Genomic DNA, 23036 nt, shown 5'->3' on the forward strand with positions numbered 1-23036 from the left:
TTGCTGAGTGAGCTCATGGCTATAGGAATGAATGTTTGTATGAGGCTGTGCCCAAAGGGAAAGACAGAATGATGAAAAAAGGAGAAGAAAGGGAAGGGAGGGACGGAGGGGGAGAAAAGCCGAACACTCTTAGGAGCTAAACTTAGCACAATGAAAGAGCAAGCTCGCCCAAACTAACCAGAAGTAGAAAAGCCCGTAAGAAATCAGAAGGCCTTTGCGCTGATTTTCTCACAAAGAAAGAACACAACACATGCCCCAGAGGAAAGTATTCCCCAAACAAGGTCTACATTTCCCCAATGCCACAGGTTTAGGTTTCACCAAGCGCTCATCTCCCAGGTGCCTGAGGCTGGGCTGCAGGAGGAGCTCAAACGGAACGAGGCTCCCTGCTGACTGCAGTGAAACACAAGGAGCCTTGAGCTCTGCAGCTGGATATTTGGGCTGGCTTCTGGGGTCATGGCCAGCTGACAGTCAGCAATGACATTTTAGAGGTGCCCCAGGGCCTAACTACTCCCTAAGTATCTGTACCTGCCTGCTGGTGACGGATGTCTTCCATCAGCCTTGAACCCCTTCACCTAAAAAGTTTTGGTCCTTGCTTTTTCAAAAGGCAAATACTTTGGGGAAGGAGACTCCCCAGGGATCAGTCTTTCAGAGAATAGAGGAATCTGACAGGAGACTCTGGAAAGGGCAGCAACAGGGGATGGGAAGGGTGATGGAATCAACCAAAGACTGGGTGCCTGAGTGGAGGAGGGGAGACACATGGCGGAGAAGGCAGATGTCAAACAGAATATTTTCCATCCCGTGTGGGTGCACCGGTGGCACATGAAAAAGCAACTTGCAATCAGTCAACAATCAATGATTCAGTTTATAGTTTTTAAAAAAACCAAAACTATAGAGCTGAAACATATGTGTATATCATGTATTGACTGGGTTGATACTTACATGAATATACACAGAGAAAGGTCTGGAAGGATATACAAACTGAGAACAGTAGTTCCCTCTGAGGAAGATACTGAGGTTGGAGGATCTTTCACTTTCTGCTCTGTTTGCTTCCATACCATGCAGTTGTTTTACTACCAGCGCTATTTAAATATTACCAGCACTAGAAAATTTTATTACCAGAACAAGAAAATATTACCAGCACTATTTAAATGTAAAGAACATCTTTATAGAATGCATTCATGCCACTGAATTGAACACTTAAAAATAGTTAAGACAGTAAATTTTATGTTTATTTTATCACAACAAAATAAACTTTGAAAAGATAGCTTTGTAAGTCAGAATGATGTTTCTCTTGGGTGGGGTGGAGGTGTGCATTACAGACTGAGGAGGGGCTTTATGGGTTGCCAGAAATGTTTTTTATCTTGACTTGAATTATATCTGAGTATAATCATGTGTACAAAATCATCAAGCAGTACATCTAAAATTACTACACTTTTATATACTTCATTGCATTTATATGATTTCTCAATTTAAAGTTTCCCAGGCCTGGGCACAGTGGTTCAGGCCTGTAATTCCAAGATTTTGGGAGGCTGAGGCATGAGGATCACTTGAGCACAGATGCTCAAGATGAGTCCAGGCAGCATGGTAAAACCTTGTCTCTGCAAAAAATACAAAAATTAGCTGGGTATGGTGGTGCATGCCTGTAGTCCCAGCTACTCGGGAGGCTGAGGCAGGAAGATCACTTAAGCCCAGGAGGTTGAGGCTGAAGTAAGCCTTGATAGTGGCACTGCATTCCAGCCTGGGTGACAGAGCAAGACCCTATCTCAAAAACAAACAAACAAAAAACACCAGAAAGTTTGCCAAGGGGATTTTCAATGAAGTCGGATTGCTGTAATGCCCTAAATACAAGGTAGGAGCAAAGGGAATAGGCGGGAGAGCTGGATTCACTGTGCACTGATGAGATGAGGAGGGCTGGGATAAGGGCAAGAAGCCACAGGCCACGCCTCTCAGAGCCCACAGTGCTGCCCCAGAGAGCTGAATCCTGGTGAATCCCAGTGAATCCTGCATGTATTGCCACATGGCCTGTGCAGACGCTGGAAGAGAAGAGGTTCACACAAGAGTGATGGGGGCCGCAGAGGAAGGGAGGGGAAATGCGCCAGGGCTGGGAGGCATAGGGGAGTTTAGGAGGGCTTGATAGAAGAGGAAATGACTGATGTGTGTCTTGGATGTCAACAGGAGTTCACCAGCATGCTTGGGAGGGAGAGAATAGTAAGAAAGCCAGCTCAAAGCCCAGCAGAAGCCACCTCGCTAGGTGTGCCTAGAAGAAGCCACTTGCCTTTTATTTCTGCTAAGGCCTAGGTCACCTGGGGCTGGTGCTTGGTGACAGCAGCAGTACTCATGGACCTAAGGTGCTTGGCCAGCTCCCCAGGCAGCGGCAGATGCACAGCTGCTGGACTCTGCAGGAAGCCAGGGCAGTGGTCCCAGGCCAGCTTCTCTAGCCAGGCGTTAGCCTGTGCTGCTCATAAAGGGTTTCTTCATGGTCGCTGCCTCCAAAGAGATATTGGATGCCTCGACTCAATCTCCTGTCGATGCAATGTGTTGAGTGGGTTTCTCAGCATCTATTCAGTGGTGCCACAGTGAGGGGAGAAAGCAGTGGTTGGCAAGTGACCAGGAAAGGGGATGTCAAGGCACCAGGCAGCTTGCCCAAGAAAGAATCTAGGTTGAACACCAAGGAAAGAAAGAGAGACTGGGGGCCAGAGGCATCAGGTAAGGGAAGGAGAGGCCTCGTGGCCTGGGATTCTGCCTGGATCTGTCAGAGCTGTCACAATAATCAGGCTAAGAAGACCCTTCCAGGCTCTCCCATGCTGAGTCCACTCACTTTCTGAGGATGCTTCCTCAAACAGCTTTGCTAAGCGATTTGAAAAGTAGGAGAAGGGTTTTCCCCCCTAAGAAAGGAGGGAGGCCGGCTGTGCACAGTGGCTCATGCCTGTAATCCCAGCACTTTGGGAGGCAGAAGCAGGTGGATCACGAGGTCGGGAGATCAAGACCATCCTGGCCAATATGGTGAAACCCGTCTCTACTAAAAATAAAAAAAATTAGCTAGGCATCATGGTACATGCCTGTAATCCCAGCTACTCGGAGGGCTGAGACAGAATTGTTTGAGCCAGGGAGTCGGAAGTTGCAGTGAGCTTAGATCGCGACACTGCACTCTAGCCTCGCGACAGAGGGAGATTCCACCTCAAAAAAAAACAAAAAAAAAGAAAAAAGAATGGAGGCAGGCCACGTTGACTAACAAAAAACACACCCAGGAAGACCTGGCCCCCAGTCTCAGACCCACTTTTTACCAGGCAAGTGACCGTGACCACAGGAGCCTCAGTTCCTCATCTGTAAACCAGAGACTAGAGTAGTTCCATATCACACGCCACCATGGGGTAGTGTGGGATCCAACAGGCAAAATGCCTGGCGCAAAGGGGCACTGGAGAAATTTTCATTGCCTTTCAACCCCCTGGCAAATAGATCATGAATCATTGCCTTTCAACCCCCTGGCAAATAGATCAAGAGGATGGAAGACAGGGCAGGGGAGAGGCTTTGAAGAAACAATCACATTCTATGCTTTAAACTTGACTCCCAAGCTCTTAGCAACTTACTCCTCGCTGGCCTTCTGGTTTGTTAGTGGACTAGACTCAGCCTCCCTGACATGTTCCTGGCCAACCTTCCCCATCTCCAGCCTCAGGGGATGGGACTGGCAAGGTACAGAGCACAAAGCCAGGGTGGGATTCACAGACCCACTGCGGTTTGAGTCCTGGCTCCACTGCTTACTACCTTCTCCTCTGTGGGTCTCAGTTTCCACATCCATTAATGGCCATCATATTAACATCTCCCCCACAGCGCTGCTGAGAGGTGCCAAGAGATGGCACACTCTTGTTACTCTTTCCAGGTTAACAACAGCCATCCCAAATTCTCAGTGACCACTTAAAATGTGCCCAGCACAACTCTGAGCACTTTACACATATTGTCTTGCTTTATCCTACACATAACCAAATGGGGCAAGGAACTACACAGGTGAGGACCTTACCCAAGGTCACCCACTAGTGAGAGTCAGAATTTCAACTCAGGAAGAGTCTAGCTCCAGTGCCCATGTGCACACTCTTTCTACTACATGGCTTAAACACCATTCCCTTCCGTATGCATTTGCTGTGCCTTCCAATGCTGGGCCAGCCTCCCAGAGACGCTATGTAAAGACTATGCCGTGCCGATGTCAAACGAATCAGAGAAACAGGTAGCTCTTGCAACAAAAGCTCAATGACAGTTTATACATCACTCAACAGGTGTCCCTCTGATCTGACAATTGTATCGTTGTCTATAATGTGACTCTTCACTTTTTTTTTTTTTTTTTTTTGGAGACAGGGTCGGTCTTACTCTGTCACCCACGATGGAGTGCAGTGGTATGATTGTGGCCCACTGCAACCTCCACCTCCCGGGTTCAAGCGAGTCTCCGGCCTCAGCCTCCCATGGAGCTGGGACTACAGACACGCATCTTTTCACACTTTTATCTCACATATACAGAGATAAAAAAGTCCCAGGGGTCACGCCCACTGTAACCAACAGCACGGCAGTACGTGGCTTGGCCACTGGCTGGAAAAGGAAGCCAGGTGATGAGTGCAGTAGAGCCTGTTCTCATCCAGAAGGAGGTGACTGGCAAGCAAGCACGAGATGGAATACACCCTGGGGTGATGTATAGGCACATCCCTAACTCGCCCATCCAGGAGCCATGTGGGGCTGCAGAACCAAAGCCCAAACACATTTGCAGAATCTATAGCTGCAACGTCAGTGAGGCGACTTGACAGCACCGCTGAATGTAAAGGGGAAAATGAAAGTTATCAACTGGGGAATGTGAAGAGGTAGCAGGCCACTTCCACGAGCAAGGAGAACGTGGCATTCTTCTCCATGAATTACTAATTATCAGGGGTGTTGCAGCTGCAGAGGCATAAACCAAGGAAATGGGAACTTTGCTTCCTCATGGGGAGCATGTGACAATAACATCACCTTGCTCTCTTTCATTATGTGCATGAAATGAAACGTTCAAAGAGACAAGCTAGCAGGTTCGCCTTCTTTTCTTTCTTTTATAGACAGTGTCTCACTCTGTTGCCCTGGCTGGAGTGCAGTGGTGTGATCATGGTTCACTGCAACCTCCGCCTCCCAGGCTCAAGAGATCCTCCCACCTCAGTCTCCTGAGTAGCTGGGACCACAAGCATGCACCACCACACCTGGTTAATTTTTGTATTTTTTTGTAGAGACAGGGCCTTACCATCGTTGCCTAGGCTAGTCACAAACCCCTGGCCTCAAGTGACCCACCCACCCCAGCCTCCCGAAGTGCAGGATTACAGGCATGAACCACCAAGCCCGGCCATGTTCACCTTCTATAAAATGAAAACCGTCCCTCTCTTCCACCAACCCAGGATGTTTCTTGTATCCTGGCCTCCCTCCTGTTCCCAGATACACCCAACTCATTCCCACAGAGGTCTCTCACTCACCGTTTTTCATGTTTTGGCCATGTTCCTCCCCCAGCCCCCACCTCAACTCTCAGCAGGCCTAGCTCCCTGACCTCAGTTCTCAATATAAGACCCCCTCCTTAGGGGGGTTTTCCTCACCACACCTCCCAAAGTTGCTTCTATTTCCTTCTCAGATCCAAATCTCGAATCTGTGAGGAAGGGCTGGCTCACTGTCTATCCCCCACTAATAGACCATCAGGACAGGGACAGATGTTTTGTTCACTCCTGGCACCTGCCTGCAACTTGTAGGGACTCAAGTACTCGCGGCAGGGAGTGTACCAGGGTGAATATGGCAGCCAGCCTGTGCTCTACAGATGGGCGCTGCTCATGTCAGAAAATGACCCACCCATAACTCAAGTCACCCAGCACAATCTTATTTGAGTAAATAAAGCTGTTTAATGTTACCTTTTTCTCTTATTTTTATTTTTTAATGGATGCATAATTGTACATAGTTATGGGGTACAATCTGATGTTTTAATACATGTGTACGTCATGTAATAATCAAATCAGGCACTTAGCATATCCATCACCTCATGTATTTATCATTTCTTTGTGGCGAGGACATTCAAAAACCTCTCTTCTAGCATGACCTCACTCAGTTGTGGAATCTAAACAAAGTTGATCTCACAGAAGTAGAGAGGAGAATAGTGGTTACCGGGGACAGGGCAGGGAGGGGATGCAGACATGCGAGTGGGGAAGATGGGGAGAGGTTGGTCAACAGGTACAAAGTTTCAATTAGACAGGAGGAGTGAGATCTGGTGTACCATTGCACAGAAGGGTGACTACGGTTAACAGTAAGATATTGTATTTTTTCTTCTCTTTGCACGTGAAGTTGTCAAATCTGTCCCCATGCTTATCTGGAGGCTACCAGGAAGGTGTCCTGGGGCCAGGTTGTAAGCAACCCAGAAAGTGGTCAGTGGGCAATCAATTTCAGGCCAGCCAGGATCTGCTACTCAATTGGCCCCGGAACTCTCTAGGGAAATCCCCACTCACTAATCACCTCCAGGGATGAGAGCTGCACTGCCCCCAAGCATGAAACAAATGACTAACACCACCACCCCACTGTTGTTAAATCTGCTGGAATGCTCAGAAAGGGCAGGGGTCTCTGAGAAGTGAGCAAAATGCCCCCTTCTTGCCCACATGCAGCCCCCAGACTCCCATCAGGCAACGCATCCCGCAGCAAAACTGGTTTCAAGGACTCTGGCACTGCCCAAAACTGGAGACCCACCACTCACTAGAGATACGTGTTTGATTCCCATACTGAGACTTGTCACGTCAAGACAATCAATGTTGACTGCAGAAACCATGCTAAACATGGGGACACAAAGATGAAAGGGTTCCAGTCTCCTTCCACACAACTCCTGAATCCCCCAGTGGCACACAGGCGCCATGTCCCTCAGACACTTGTTCTCTCCCAGCCTCATCTCCTACTTCCCATCCCCTCGCCACACTACCCTTTGCCGTTTCTCCAACACATTAGGCACCATCCCACTGCATGCCTTTGCTCTGGCTGTTCTTTATGACCGAAATGCTCTTCCCCCAGATATCAGCATGACTCACTCTCTTGCTTCCTTTGAGTCTGTGCTCCCACCTCACCTTCCCAATGAGGCCAGCCCCAGCCACCCTACTGAGAACTGTAATACCCCAGCCCCCAAGCACTGCCCATGTCCATCCTCTGCTTCACTACTGTTTTTCCAGGGCTTCTCACATCTAATTGCCACAACGCTTACTATTCTCTTTATTGTTCCTCTGTCTCTCCGCATGAGACCCACGTTCCTGGAGGTCAAAGTTTTTGTTTTGTTCACTGGGTGGATCTCCAGTGCCTAGAACAGTGCCTGGCATATGGTAGATACCCAGTCATTATCTGTTGAATATCTGAATAAGTAATACTGACCCAGTTTCGAGTAACTCAAAGTCTGGTTAAAAATCACAAATGTCCAAAGAAGCCAGCCCAGTTATGAAAACTAACAATGCCACAGGGGCAGACACCAGAAGTGGTGGGTACCTCATGTGTCTGTCTCCATCCTCGATTTCCGGATTTTAGTTGAAACCCAGAAGTCACCAATGGCTCAGTGCCATTGGTGGCACTGAGAATGAGAACCAGAAAAGGTCCTCATTCTACAGGGAACTGCCCTCAGCCTTGTGGCTGCCCCAGGCTCATTCTGTGTCACACTGCAGGAAAAGCCAGCTAGGGTCTGAGTCATGAGCCTTCTCCCTCATCTGCCTCCCACCCTCATCCCTGCCCACTTTGCCCATTCCATTGTCCCAACTGACTTCTCCAGGATGTAGCGATTCTGAAGGCCCCTACCCCTTCTCTGGCTAGCTGGCCCAAGGCCAAAACCCCTGGTCTTTGGTAACAGTCACTTGCAGCACTGGCTAAAGGCTGTTCCCTTCTCAAGTACTAAGGGACACTCTGAGATCCTCTTCTGTTATCCAGACCACCTTCTGCTCCAGGAAACAGGAAGAGGCAACTGTTTCTCAGATAACGATACGCTCCTTGGTACTGGACCATATTGCACTCTGGATTTTGATTCTATCACATGCTCTTAAACATGAATCAGAGCTGCCACATTCAATATTTCAGTGGGCAAGAATGGCACTTGGAGCTGTAAGTGCATTGAGGGATTGGGGGATACCCCTAAATGGCCAAGTCAAAAGGGAGAATATACACCAAGCTCTAATTCCCATATGGGAATGTTTGCGATGGGTCAATTAAGATCCTTAATTTATAGAAGTCTATTTTTACCCTTTGATATTCACAATCAACCTTCTCCCAGAAGCCAATTAGCATTTTCAGGAAGAAGAATGTGTGTGCCTTGCAACCAGAGCCGATTAACTGGGGGATCATGAGTACAGTAAGGGTCACTAAAAGACTCAGAACTCTAATCCTGGCCAGAAGAGGTGCTATCCTGCCTGATGCATTCAGCACGTGAGAGACTCGGCTGACATCAGATACAAGTCTGAGTTGTAAACAAAGCCCTGCAGCAATGCTCAGGGCAGCTAAGCCAATGATTAACGCTCTGACCCTGCAAACACATAACCCAGAGAAGGAAGGCTGCTAGCTTCCTAGCCAATGGCTCCACATACCACATCCTGGTGGAGTATCCTGCTGGGCAGAGAGTCCTGCTGCTAGAAGTGACAGGCGTCAAGAGAATCATCTGGAAACCATCCTAACTGCTAAACTGGTGTCTACAGACAGTCAGTGTCCTTATTTGGAGATAAGCAAGAAGATTCTGCCCCAGAATCCCTAGACCCTGGCTTCACAGCTAGCCAACCATATGCACACACATTAGCAGTTAAGTATTTGTACTTTCTAGATGGGTGTGATGGTTCACGCCTGTAATCCCAGCACTTTGCAAGGCCGAAGTGGATGGTTTGCTTGAGCCCAGGAGTTCCAGACCAGCCAGGGTAACATGGTGAAATCCCGTCTCCACACACACACACACACACACACACACACACACACACACACACACAAAAAAAAAAAAAAAAAAAAAAAAAAAGCAAAAGTTAGTTGGGCATGGTGGCACACGCCTATCGTCCCGGCTACTCCCGAGACTGAGGTGGGAAGATTGTTTGAGCTGGGGAGGCTGAGGCTGCAGTGAGCTGGGATCACACCACTGCTCTCCAGCCAGGACAACAGAGTGAGACCTTGTCTCAAAGCAACAACAACAGTATTTGCACTTTCCAGAAACGAAATCTGGGTCTGGCTGAATGGAGAGCACAGTATACACAGAGAGGGCTTCGCCTACCATCGCGCAATGGCAATGGCTAACATTAGTATTATTTCATCACTGCTGTCATTACCAACACTTCTCCCTCTGTGCCTTGGAGTCTACTCAAAAGCTACCTCCCTGAGGGGTGCATGGTATGTGTTTCCACATTCATCAGTCCAGAGACAGCTCGTAAGCCAGGGAAGGAGGTCCCATCTAGGAGGTGGAAGGTCACTATGCAGCCTCAGGAACTAAGATCATTATAATGATAACATCTAATATTTATGCCCTTGTGTACATAAAAAGGTTTTGGAGTAAGCACTTTACACAGAATTTAATTGTCATCCTAAACCCACATTTGCTATTCTCACTGGACAGGTAAGAAACTGAGGCCTGGGAAAGTGGAATAACTCTCCCTGGTATACCTAGTAAAATCAGGATTTGAGCAGCCCAGGGAAACTCGTTACAGCACTTGCTCCATGAAGCTGCCTCTGGAGGTAGAACGTGTAGCAGCACCAAAAGCAGCCCACTCCAAACCTGGCCACTGAGGCAAAGAAAAGGCAGCATTCAAGGGGCAGGCTAGGAAGTGATTTCTGCTCTCAGAGTCATTACGAGAATGTCACGAGAGCCCTTGTAACTCTTCTAGCACTTCACCCACTGAGTCATTCATGCCTGCACCAAACACGTCCTGGGCATCTCTGGCAAGCCCCATGATGGCACAGGTAGCACAGGCATCTCCGAGACATGGTCCCTGTCCTCAGGGGAGGAGGGAAGCCCAGGGAGGGCAGGAGTCATGTCGCTCCTGTGTACCACCACATCCCTCATCTCTCAGCACAAGTATATGACAGATGTCTGCTGAAGGAATGGATGAATAGATGAATGAATGAATGAATGAATCCAAAAAGGAAGAAAACTATTCCACAGAAATTCAAGAGGAAAAAAAGTCCTTTAAAAAAAAAGTACCTACAAGAAATGATGCATATCCCAAATTCTAATCTATGTGTTCATTCTGCAAAAACAATGAGATGTTAGCAGTTTCAGAATTAGTGTTCTCCTGCTCGATTTCCCCACACAAGAAACACTATCTGGTCTGCATTCGAATTACAGCAAGAATTAGCCCTGAGCAGGAACCATATGATTTTAATGCACAGATGAATTTCTATTAGACATTCATCTAACCATGCTGATGTGTTTTCCATTTAACCCTAAATTACAGTCCTTTCAAATAACTGTGATCTCCCTTCTGCTTCTCTCTCTTCAATTTTGGTTTGGTTTTGTGAAAGGTCTGCTGGTAAAAATGAGGCAATACCAGTAACTTATCTACAAATTACGGGAAGGAGAAAGTAGGTTAAAAAAGACCAAGAAACTTAAAACAAGTATGATCAAACCACATCCGAGTTGGGCAGGAAACAATAGGAGACTGTTCTTGCTCACAGGGAAGGAAGGTAAATCATACCAGGACTATTGTCAAACAAGTCACAGATGGGATTCAGCCTGTGCTCTTCCCAAATGTGAACGATAGTCATTGGAATACAACCAACTTCAACTTCATACTGAGGGAAAGGTAGCAAGTGGAAGCAGAAAGCCGACACACGTGGGCTGGCGGTTCTCTCCACACTAGAGTCTCATTTTCAGCTCAGGTGTCCACCACGACCAGCAGTTATGTCTCAAAGGCGGTTTGTGTGTCTCTCACAAGGGAGGTGAGACCTTCATCCCAAGAAGACGCCATCAGGAAAAAGAAAAGACCTCCTACACACTCCCTCTCACTAAACAGTTCAGCTACTGCCAGTGTCCTAAACCAAGAGGTTGCCAGTAACCTGGAATTTGCTTTTGCTCATACATACCTATGTGTCATTGTCAATATGCTGCTTGTGAGAGTGTAGTAGAGTTTGGCAAGATGTTACCACCGGGGGAAACTGAGGAAGATCCCTCTGTATTATCTGTTACAACTGCATGCCAATCTATAATTATCTTAGTAAAAAATTTGTATTTGAAAAAATCCTGCATAATAGCCGGGCGTGGTGGCTCATGCTTGTAATCCCAGCACATTGGGAGGCTAAGGTAGGTGGATCACTTGAGGCCAGGAGTTCGAGACCAGCCTGGCCAACATGGTGAAACCCCATCTCTACTAAAAATACAAAAAGAAAAAAAATTAGCCAGGTGCAGTGATACACGCCTGTAGTCCCAGCTACTCGGGAGGCTGAGGCACAAGAATCACTTGAATCCAGGAGGGAGAGGCTGTGGCAAGCTCAGACTGCACCACTGTACTCCAGCCTGGGCAACAGAGCCAGACTCTGTCTCAAAACAAAACCAAACCTGCATAATAATGGATAAAGAAAAAAAAGAAAATGTGGTATATACTTCTTGGTACACACACACACACACACACACACACACACACGTTCAGCCTTAACAAAGAAAGAAATTCTGATACATGCAACAAGGATGAATCTCAAAGACATTACACTAAGTGAAATGAACCAGTGACAAAGACAAACACTGCACAATTCTAATGATATGAGGTATCTAAAATTGTCAAACTCAAGCAGAGAACAGACTGGTGATTGCTGGGGTTGGGGGGATGGAGAATTGTTGTCTGACGGGTATGAAGTGTCAGTCATGCAGGTGTGTCCACAGGGCAATGGATAGCACATCAGACTTCTGAAGTTTCAGTCACGTAAAGATAAATGAGATCTAGAAATCTGCTGAACAACGCTGTACCTACACTCAACAATAATGTTAAGTATACAAATAAAAATATGTTAAAAGGGTAGGTCTCATGTTGTGTTCTTATCACAACTTCAAAAATGCTGCAGGCCGGGTGCAGTGTCTCACACCTGTAATCCCTGCACTTTGGGAGGCCAAGGCAGGCAAATCACTTGAGGGCAGGAGTTCAAGACCATCCTGGCCAACATGGTAAACATCATATCTACTAAAAATGCAAAAATTAGCAAGGCCCACGTGGTGGCGCATGCCTGTAGTCCCAGCTACTCGGGAGGCTGACGCTTGAACCCAGAGGCAGAGGCTGCAGTGATCTCACGTTACTGGACTCCACAGCCTGGGCAACAGGGTGAGACTCCATCTCAAAAAAAATAAAATAAAATAAATTAAAATAAAAAAGGCTGCAAATCCCAGAGCCCAGCAATCTCTGGTTTTGTCTCTTAGAACACCAAGTCTAACTTCAGCACTGTAGAGGGTATCTTACAGTAAGACAATCTGAGACGAAGCCATGGCAGCTTTATGACTACTGGAGAAGATTCCAAAAACCTGGACTTTTCTTCCTAAATTTTAGTGTTGGCAATTCAAAAAGTTTTCTTTTAAACACTGCACAGACCAAACCAAATGGGTCTGGGGGCCAGTTTGCAACCCATCAGGCACCTGATGGACACTTTATATTTTCCCCCATCTCCATCAGCTCTCCAGAGCAGGGCTTGAGCTGCCAGTTTTCTAAATGGTGTGAAACAACTTGCCCACGGCCACATAGCTGGTCATGGGGGCACGTGGCACCTCTAACCGGAGGCCCCGCCAGTTCTGCTGACCCAGCCTTCTGTGACTTACATTCATTTAGCAAACGCTACGTGAAGAAAGTTGCGAAGAAATATCTATGACCCCACAAACACTGAGTCAGCTGGGCCATGTGCTGTCATGAGATGGAACATTAGGAAAGCCTTTCTATTTAACATATCACCTGTCACCTCCAAGCCAAATCCTCTCACCGAACATTTCTTCCCTATAGAGCATTTATAAGAGTTGAGAAAGTACATTTATTTGCATATGTGATCCATGTCCATCTCTCTACTGCACTGTAAAGCTCAAATGTGCCACACACTGTTTATGACATTGTATATCCCCAGAACTAGCATGATACTTGGCCCAAAGAAAGAGCTTCATCAACTCTGCTGAGTGAATCAAGAAAGGGATAGGCCAGACAGGGGCCACGAAAAGGCCCCATTCAATGCAGCTGAACAAGGACAGGGTTTCTGCCAAGCTTTTCAGAGGCGGTAATGCTCCCCGGAATAACAAAACAACCGGGCCAGACCATCATACACCAAAAACACGTACAGAAGGCAGGAGCCTGTTGTAATTATACTCTGCGCAGTGGTGGCCTTTCACTCACAGGGTCACATTCCACACATTCATGCAGGTGGGGCAGCAGGTCTACTACACCAGGGCAAGCTGGCCCTTTTACCAGCCTGGTCACTGCCTGAGCACCTGGGTGCAGGGAGGAAACCTGTAGGAAACGACCCTTGTATAAAACGCGCTGCGTTCATTTCACTTATGCTGCAGCTGATTCAGAGACAGATGAGATCCCTGCCATAAGGAGCTTAGAGCAGGTAAGACCTTTCAAAAGACCTGGTTCCTGGTGCACCAGTAACCAGGCTGTGGGTACTGTAAAGGCACAGGTTCGGAGGCACAAATGCTGGACATGCTGAGGGAAAGGTAAGTCAGACCAGGATCAAGGCAGCTGGAGCTCAGGACAGGTAATCAGGACGTGAGGAATGACAGAAAAGATATACAGAGGACACCATGGGAAAGCATCAAGAGAAGTCACAACACTGGCCATCAAGGGTTGGTGACAGCCAAATGGAACTCCAAAGCTCCTACAAACCACAAACGTGCTGTTTAGTCCAAAGTTTGGTGATCATTTAAAACTGAAGATGACACATAAAAATGCAGATTTCCAGCTTCTCTAGAAACATGAAAAAACCTAGTAATCCTACATCCATATTCCTGCATAAGAGCAGCAGCCTGGGGTGAAACAGAGGCTGCTCGCAAAGGTGTCATATACTCTCCAATTTGCCACACCCCCCACCACTCCCTACTGCCCTGACCTGGGGCCTGAGTCATTTATGGATGTTCATCGCCCAACCTCTGTAGATGTTAGTTCCTCAGATAAAGCATTTTCTGTGTCCCGATAACACAGATGTGCAACCTAAGGCCCAGAGTGGTACAATTCCACGCTTAAGAAGACACAATCAATCAAATCCAGGTACCTGACCCCAGCTTTTCCTGGGTATGCAATCAAGACTCTGATTAGGCTCAATGAATCCCAGACCAGCTTATCTATCATCATGGCTATATACTCAGAATGTTAGTTTCTGATTTTAGAGAAACACACAGATTAGCAAAATGAGCAATGGTTTCTTATTAAGGTCAAGCAACAGTCCCAAAGCTAATGACTTACAGAACTTCTCTGAACATCCTGTTCAGTCTTAGCGTACATTTCAGAGAGATCACCATTCAGAATGACTTCAGCTAATGAGTTCACCAGCGGTGCATGATGTATAATTAAGAAGACCTGGTGGAAAAAAAGAAATGGGATTTGCAGGAAAGTGTGTACTATTTTCAACCTCTTGCTTCCTGGATCAGAAAGGACCAGGCTGGGCTACCTAAGTCCTGTATTAAGCAGCAATTCCTATGAAGCAAAATCCAAAGAATGAGCCACAGTTAGCAGCAATCAGTTACGCTCTTGTAAGGTTGGCCTCTCCTTCAGACTGTTGCCTGTTTGGCTGGCTGCTCTTCCTCGGAAGGAAGTACATTAATGCGAGACTGTCCCTCATGGCTGGGTGAAGCCAAATCCGGCTGAAGTGGAGCAATGCAGGAAAGAACAGCCAAACCAGCACACTCCTTCCTTTCCACGAGCATTTTAGTGTCAAATTTGATTATGATAAGACTAGAAGGCACTGCCAATACTTTAGTGATACAGGGAGAAAGGGCTGGAGCCTTGTCCCAATCAAGGACTTGGCAGAGGGTTGGCTACACAGAGATTCCACTGTGTGAAGGAGCTCCGACTCTGTGGTGGGTTTTAGCACACAGGGATTCCACAGCATCGTCAGGAGGTGTGCTAACTACGGGGCTGAAAACCACACGAGACAGAGGCAGACCCAGGCGGGCCAGCATACAGAAGCAGAGGGCTCTGGGCTAAGCTGGCCCTGCTCCCACACCTGTTGCCCAATGTTCAGAGGACGAGCTTCAAAAATCAGGGTATTCAAAACTGTCTTGCAAAGCTGGCCTAGATATGCCTGCTATTTTGTTTTAAAATGTAAAGGCAACAGGTGTAGCTCAGGGTGTGGCTTAGCTACCATTTGTATATAAACGTGTGTGTATGTTTGTATTTGCTTACTTACATATGCATAGGCCAAGGTTTCTCAATCGTGGCACTGCTGACACTTCCGGCTGTAATTGAGTGTTAAGGGAGGCTGTCCCAGACACGGCAGGCTGGTTAGCAGCATCCCTGACTTCTACCCACAAATGCCTTTAATGAGGAACTGTCCCTCTAACTTGATCCCTCCCTGTTTTGAATTTGGAGTGAGGCTCTGTCTTTTTGGCCGGAGAGAAGACGTTCAGAGCCCACCACCTCCCAGCAGGTAGACCAGTCTGGACACATCCTGACCACCACTCACAGCCTCAGTCATGACAACTGACTATGAGTCAGACATTGCCAGGTATCCCCTGAGGGGCAAAATTGCCCCTAGTGGAGAACCCCTGACAGATCTCTGTTAGGACATAGGAGAACCCTGTAACCCTCATTGTCTCTGGGGATAGAAGTCAGGAGCCTGAACAAAACTAGAAAAGAAATCCAGTTTTTACCTGTTTGAACTTTTTAACCTTAAAAAACATTTTTTATTTTAAAAATATTATTTCTTAAAAAGTGAAGGCAAAAATCAACACAGGCTGCCTCTGGGGAATGAGGCTGGGTGCCAGGGTACAGAATAAGAGAGAGACTTTTCCCATGTCATGTTTTGTACTGTTTGAACAGGGGGAATATATTATTCCAACAAATAAATACAATTCAAATTGAATAAAAGGTACAGACAGAATGGCCAATGTGGCACCTCCCTATAAAAATCTGCATCTGTTTTTAAAATACTGGGAACCTTTTCCATCACAGAGACCACAAAGTATGATTCAATGAGTTAACCCATGTCCAAGGCTTGGCAAGCCCTCAAATGTTAGCAATGGCGATGACGATTTTTCTCACCTTCATTATGACTGAATTACTGCCACATATCACTCTACCAACAATGCAAAACCCCAATCACTGTGGTCATTCATTATCAAATACCTATTACACACCTTGTATGAATGTGGCCTTGACGGATCATTTATTCCTTCTTCTGTCCAGTCCACAAGCATTCAGTGAGCACCTACAAAGGCCCCCCACCTCTGAACAATGCAACCAATTTCTGCCCGTGGACACGCACAGCACTCATTTTCCTGGCTCTCAACTTGAAAAAGAGGGAGGGCGAGTAACTGCAGGGCACATGGAAGGATGTGCAGACCAGATGCAAAAAGCTGGGCCCAGCTACCCGCACCACACTCACTGTTAGTAGTTTAATTTTAGGAAGACAGCATCACCTGTCATGCCAAATTAATGTGATCCATGCAAATTTTCACGGTTTTCTAGCTGTGCTTGTAAAATAATCTGCAAGTATGCAATGATTTTATATTGATGTAGGGGCTTTAAGAACAGAGGATTTACAGCTGATTTTAGGTTTTCACACATTTAGGTCACGTTTTCCTTAAGCTAAATGAAAATGCAGGGGGTTGTTTAAAAGGGTTCTATTACTCAAGTTTGAGGAACACTAAAGTACACGCTAGGTTTTCTGTGAGATGCTGAAACAAGTAACTGGGTGCCTGGGCTACTGGTCCTTTACAAAGCAAACAGAAGAGAAGTCTCAAAGGAAAGGCGTGACCCTCTCCACTGACGTTCCTGCTGTGGGTGGCCATGCTCTCTGGAGCAGACCCTGCCTGGGCAATGCTCCAACAGCTGAAGCGTCCTTCAACAGCTGAAGGATGCCATGTGATTCCTGGGGCTGAGAACTGGCTTGGTTGGGTCCTGCTGGACTCCCAGAGTCCCAAGCAGGAGCTGCCAGAGACTTGGAAAGAGGCAGCAGAAAAAAGCTGCCAGGAGAGGCTAGGGTTTGTGCTGAGCACCGTGGTACAGAGCGGCATTCAGACAGAGCCGCCCTGTGCAGAGCTCTCAGCAAACAGAGCCCCAGGACAGGACGCCAGGCTGTGAGTGGTGGTCAGGACGTGTCCGACTGGTCTACCTGCTGGGAGGAGGTGGGCTCTGAACCTCTCCTCTCCAGCCAAAAAGACAAAGCCCCACCCCAAATTCAAAACAGCTAGGGATCAAGTTAGAGGGACAGTTCCTCATCAAAGCAAATAAGTACCTGTACCACTGCAAAAGCGGAAACAGACTTCTGGGTAAATGCTGGACTACTTGACAGTCTAATAAGACGCCCTGAGAGTCTGGACTGCTTGTAATAAAAATATTTTTAAAGTTATGTAACTGGGTCACTATGGAGTTTTTCCCTTCTTGTAAATATTACATAATTACATGAAGGAAACACATTTGTTTAAGGAGGGGAGGGAGACAAATTGGCTCAAGGTTGCTACAAGATCCCTTCCACAAGGTAATCTGGGAAATAGAACTGCGATTAAGCCCTTTAAAAATAGCCTCATTTCAGGAAGTCTGTTACACCAAGGTTGCTATGTTTTGCACACTGTGGGTTCTGCAGTGTGGGGCTTCATTCAAAGTTCTGTGAGTAAAAGCGCTGCAGCCCACATATCTAGGGTATTTCAAGCACTCCTCAGTTGTTTTGGAAACCCCAGTCTTCAAGGTAAAAATCAACTACACAAGTCAGGTTTGGTTTATTTTTCATTTCTCTTTGGGTTTCTATCTCCTACCATGAAAAGGATACATACTACCTCTATTTGGTGCCTGGAAAACAGAAAGCCCCTTTTGTTTGACTGTTATTTTATTTCAGGGTAGGGGACACAGAGAAGATGGAGTGACGTGATCTGGGAATTTTCTTCAAGGCAGCGGCATGCCAAGGGACCCCAAATGTAGTGGGGACAACGGTGAATGATCAAGCATACCTGTGACAGCAGATAGAGAGACACCGGCAGGCTAATTTTCGGCCGTTCTCCTCCCTAATGGGTTGGAGGGGAGAGAGAGAGAGAGATCAGATCACACCAGTGAGCAGCACAAAACACACAAAGCCAAAGCCTTCTGTGTGAACAGAAGCTCCTCCATGGCCCTAGGGCTGCCCTTTACTGGTGCTGGCCAAAAGTCCACTCTGCAAAATCCCACTCAATACTATTTGAAAAGCCACTATTTTTCCACCTGAGAAACCTTTCACCATTAGTCACAGATGAGAAGCTGACCCACCAGAACTTGCTCCTGAAGTTACCAAGCACGTTCATTTCCACCAGCTGGGGCACTAGACACCCCATCAGGAGAGGTCCCCAGGAGGCCTGTTCTTTGGAAGGTATTTTCAAAGCGTGGGGTCGGGGAGGAGGTTTAGGGCATTCAGGCTTTGGAAAAGCCCCTCATTTATACTGAACTTTAAGATCCTCCATCTCACACCCACTTCTCTAATGAGAGAAGAATCATTAGGCCCTCATTTTGCAGCCTAAGAAAACAGCTCAGGTTAACTGCTTCGTCCAAGGTCAGAGTTAGAAAGGGAAGAGGCAGAATTTGAACACAGGTCTGAAAACTCCAATTCTCATACTTGTCTCTGCCTCCCAGAGCTGCCTCTGTTAAAGCTAAGGAGCTTATTCACTTTTACAGTCTTCTCACACACACACTCTGTCTCCGTCTCAGGAAATAAGAAGGAAAGGAAAATCAGTGTGCTTTGAAACGAATCTCCTTCGGGCTCAAAACCTCAGTCGTCCTGGCCAGCCCTGGTGGCCCATACCTGTAATCCCAGCACTACGGGAGGCTGAGGCGGGTGGATCACCTGAGATCAGAAGACCAGCCTGGCCAACATGGTGAAGCCCTGTTTCTACTAAGAATACATTTTCTTTTATTTACTCATCTGTAGTTAGAATCCCCCAAACTCCATCCCCTTGGGGCACCCCTGCATGGTGACCAGCTGGCTCTGTCCTGCATCCTGCTGAGGCCCCCTTACCTCCAGAGGAACTACACAGAGGCCTCCCCTCCAGAAGCAGCATTTCTCATAGGGGAGGGGATGGGAGGGGGTGAGGGGGCCTAAGAACCAGCAGCACACAATCAAAATCACCTGAGGGACAGGTGAGCCATGCAGATTCCTGGGCCCACCCCAGAGCAACAGAACCAGAAGCCCTGAGACTGGGAGAGAAGCTGAGGCCCTGCATGTTACCAGCCGCCATCCCCACTGGCCTCTGGGGTCTGCTAACAGGGAACAGTCTCCACCCTGGGACCATTTCGTGTATGCTCAATCCTGTCCCTCCATGCTGCACAAGTTCTGCTGCCATCTGCATCTTCTCCAAATCAACAGGTTCTCGCAACAACCAGGAAAAGTTACCAGGGAGGAGAACACCTCCGGGAAGGATGTGCAGAAACCAAAAACCTACATTTGGAGAGGTTTCCTGTTTCCTCCTGATGTCAGTAATCCTTTCTCACTCATTTTTACAGTCTTCTCACGCACACACTCTGTCTCAGGAAACCAGAGGAAAAGGAAAGGAAAACCAGCGTGCTTTGAGAGGACTCTCCCATGGACTCAAAACCTTGGTCCTGGAAAGCACAGTGACTCATGCCTGTAATCCCAGCATTCTGGGAGGCCCAAGCAGGTGTATCTCCTGAGGTCAGGATTTTGAGACCAGCCTGATCAACATGGTGAAATGCTGTCTGTACCAACGAGTACAAAAATTAGTCAGGCATGTTACTATGAACCTATAATCCCAGCTAGTTGGGAAGCTGAGGTGGGAGAATCGCTTGAACCCAGGAGGCAGAGGTCGCATTGAGCTGAGATGGCACCATTGTACTCCAGCCTGGACACAAGAGGGACACGCTGTCTCAAAACAACAACAAAAAAACAAAAATCTCAGTCCTAGTTTGCAATGCTCAGCCCCACTCCAGGGGACTGTTCTTCCCCATTTCTGAAGATGGCCTTCAGCCAGAGGGAGCCATGGGGCGGGACCCACCTTGTCCTGGTTCTCCAGTGAGTACACGTAGAGGGGCAGGAAGAGCCTGTTGAGCAGGTGGTCCGTGAGCACATCGTTGAGGAACTCGCAGTTGATGATCAGGATGTCATTGAGATAGTGCAGGTGGTCTAGGTGCTCTGCCACCAGGTCGCTGAGCTTGCCCCGATTCCGGTGCCTGCCAGGAGAAATGACCACCTCAGCCTAGAGGCCAGCGCTTGGAGCCTTTGAGACTAACATCAATGGCCTGAGACTTAGGTCACTGGAGGTTCATCCATATAATCAATATCTGAGTTAGTCTCAAGAGACACTTATCGTGGCCCCTGCTGGGGAGATACACAAAGGGATAATGGGCAGGTTTACTGTAATCAATTTCAGGGAACTGCTCGGGTACCTCCACTCTCTGGGGGCCTCAATATCATCCCTCCCACTACCACAGCCCCCCTAGAATGAGGTAAACAAAGCAAAATGCTAAGCTCTTCCAGCAAGCCACCGCACAAGCACAATCACTAGCCATTGTGACAAGATTCCCCGGCTCCCCAGATAAGCAGCATTAATGGAGCAATAAATCCACTGTAATTAAAATGCTCCAGAAGAGTTCTAAAGAGAAAAGCAGGCTACCCCAGTGGCCCTGACACATGCAGGCACACAGCAAAGACACAACGACCCTCCCCCAGGCCCCTGCCCTGGAGATCTTGGTCTCCCTGCAGTTAGCAATAGCATGCTGGGTCAGGGGAGGGGGTGGTCAGGGTAGCCGGGTAATGTCTCTTGGGTAGAGTCAGTCTCACACTCTAGAAACAGCTGGTGGGGACGCTTTCACCACCCTCAAAGCCGTATGCTGCAAATGCTAGCTAAGCGTTTTGTTTGTATTGTAATTATTAACCCAACTGATAGATGGCCATGTTTGACAACAGCCAATTAAAAAAATAAAAGCAAATAGAATTCAAAGTCTCCTGTAAAGCCACCACTCACAGATACCCACTATGAATATTTTGGAACTTATAACCCTAATGTTTGTGTTTGCTACACTTCCACCTCTCCCAGTGGCAGTCACATCTAAGGTACAGACATCATATTTCTATCCATCTAACGGTATATACTTGAGAAAAATAAAGTAATACTAAGATCAATTTTGCTTCTTTTATATAATTCTCGATAACTATTCCTTTTATTTACTTATTGTTTATTATGTTTTGAGACAGGGTCTCGTTCTGTCACCCAGGCTGGAGTGCTGTGGAGTGCTGTGGCGTGCTCACTGTAGCCTCAACCTCTCAGGCTCAGCTGTTCCTCCCACCTCAGCTTCCCAAGTAGCTCAGATTACAGGCACCTGCCACCATGCCCAACTATTTTAAAATTTTTTTTGTAGGGGGTTGGGGGGTCTCACCATGTTGCCCAGGCTAGTCTCAAACTCCTGGTGACTCTTCTGCCTCGGCCTCCTGTAGTGGTAGGATTGCAGGCGTCAGCCACTACACCCAGGACATTATTTCTTATACTTCAATAAGATATTTCAGCTGGGTGCAGTGGCTCATGTCTATAATCCCAGCACTTTAGGAGGCCAAGGCAGGCAGTTCACTTTAGGTCAGGAGTTCAAGACCAGCCTGCCCAACATAGTGAAACCCCCACATCTACACAAAAAATTAGCCACACATGGTGGCATGCCCCTGTTGCCCCAGCTATTCAGGAGGCTGAGGCACGGGAATCACTTGAACCTGGGAGGTGGGTTGCAGTGAGCCAAGACTGCACTACTGCACTCCAGCCTGGTTGACAGAGCAAGACTCTATCTCAAAAGAAAAAAAAAAGAAAAAAGATATTTGGTAAATATTCATAGCAAATACATGTTGTAAAGCCCAATAGCATAACGAATGCCTATGAACCCACTGTGCACCTGAGACCTAGAACATTAATGCCCAATGTTTTGCACTTTTGTCCCACTTAGTAAGACACTTTGGAACATTTTCTCTAATGGTATATTTAATTTGCCTCACTTTTTAATACTTTGGTTTAAAAAATACCAAAGTAACATATGCAGCAAGGTTTAAAACTCAAATTGCCTTGATATGCTGATAACGAAAAAGAGCAGCTCGTGGCCCCGTCTCCTCCACTTTTCTTTTTCTTTCTTTTGAGACAGTGTCTTGCTCTGTCACCCAGGGTAGAGAGCAGTGGGGCGATCTCAGCTCACTGCAACCTCCGCCTCCTGGTTTCAAGCAATTCTCGTGCCTCGGCCTCGTAGCTGGGATTTCAAGAGTGTACAACCATGCCTGGCTAATTTTTGTATTTTTAGTAGAGATGGGGCCAGGCTGGTCTCCAACTCCTGGCCTCAAGTGATCTGCCTGCCTCGGCCTCCCAAAGTGCTAGGATTACAGGTGTGAGCTACCACGCCCTGCCCTCTTCTACTTCTCCCCACTCTTTAGAGGCAGCTGTTTCTGCCGGTAGTTCCTCCCATTTCCTAGAAAATCTGCGTGGACTTCTATTTTGCAATTGAGACGTTTCAGGTATTATCTATTGACCTCCTGTTATGACGGAACTCTTCCATTCTCTCTGCCATTTCCCCCCAAGTACTTATCAGCAATTGGGGTTGATGTTATCATAACATTCGATGTGGAGCCAAATAGAGGACTATGATTTCATTTCCTTGCTTGTATAACTTTGCTCTTTCTGTAGTGAAGTGTCTCATTATGTCTTGTATCCACCACTGTTTAAATCCACAAGGCTTCTAGCTTTCCCAGTTGCTCAGTCAGGTCTGCCATCTACCCATCCTGGCTTCTTTCCCCATATCAGATCTCATATTCTATCTGCCTAGCTCCCCTCCCCCAGGACAATTCTTTTCTGGTCCCTTTAGCATCCTGACCCCAACTGGACGCACCTTTCACTAGACCTGGGCAAAGCTGTCACCCTGGAGTAGTGGTTCTCAAGTGAGGGT

At 47.2% G+C, this 23036-nt stretch overlaps 1 protein-coding gene across 7 annotated transcripts in view; it reads right to left on the reverse strand.

The window, feature by feature from the left end:
* CLEC16A (C-type lectin domain containing 16A) overlaps positions 1-23036 on the reverse strand; it is a 223546-nt gene that overhangs the window by 169997 nt on the left and 30513 nt on the right. For all 7 annotated transcript variants that reach the window (XM_032242763.1, XM_032242761.1, XM_032242765.1 and 4 more), the window contains 3 exons: positions 20120-20294; positions 18092-18145; positions 14391-14504 (listed from right to left, as the gene is read on the reverse strand). In XM_032242763.1, the coding sequence (XP_032098654.1) occupies positions 14391-14504; positions 18092-18145; positions 20120-20294 (343 nt within the window). The remainder of the gene's footprint in view (positions 1-14390; positions 14505-18091; positions 18146-20119; positions 20295-23036) is intronic.

The sequence above is a fragment of the Sapajus apella genome, unplaced genomic scaffold, assembly GCF_009761245.1.
Source record: "Sapajus apella isolate SASKATOON/1434 unplaced genomic scaffold, GSC_monkey_1.0 scaffold51, whole genome shotgun sequence".
Classification (NCBI taxonomy): domain Eukaryota; kingdom Metazoa; phylum Chordata; class Mammalia; order Primates; family Cebidae; genus Sapajus; species Sapajus apella.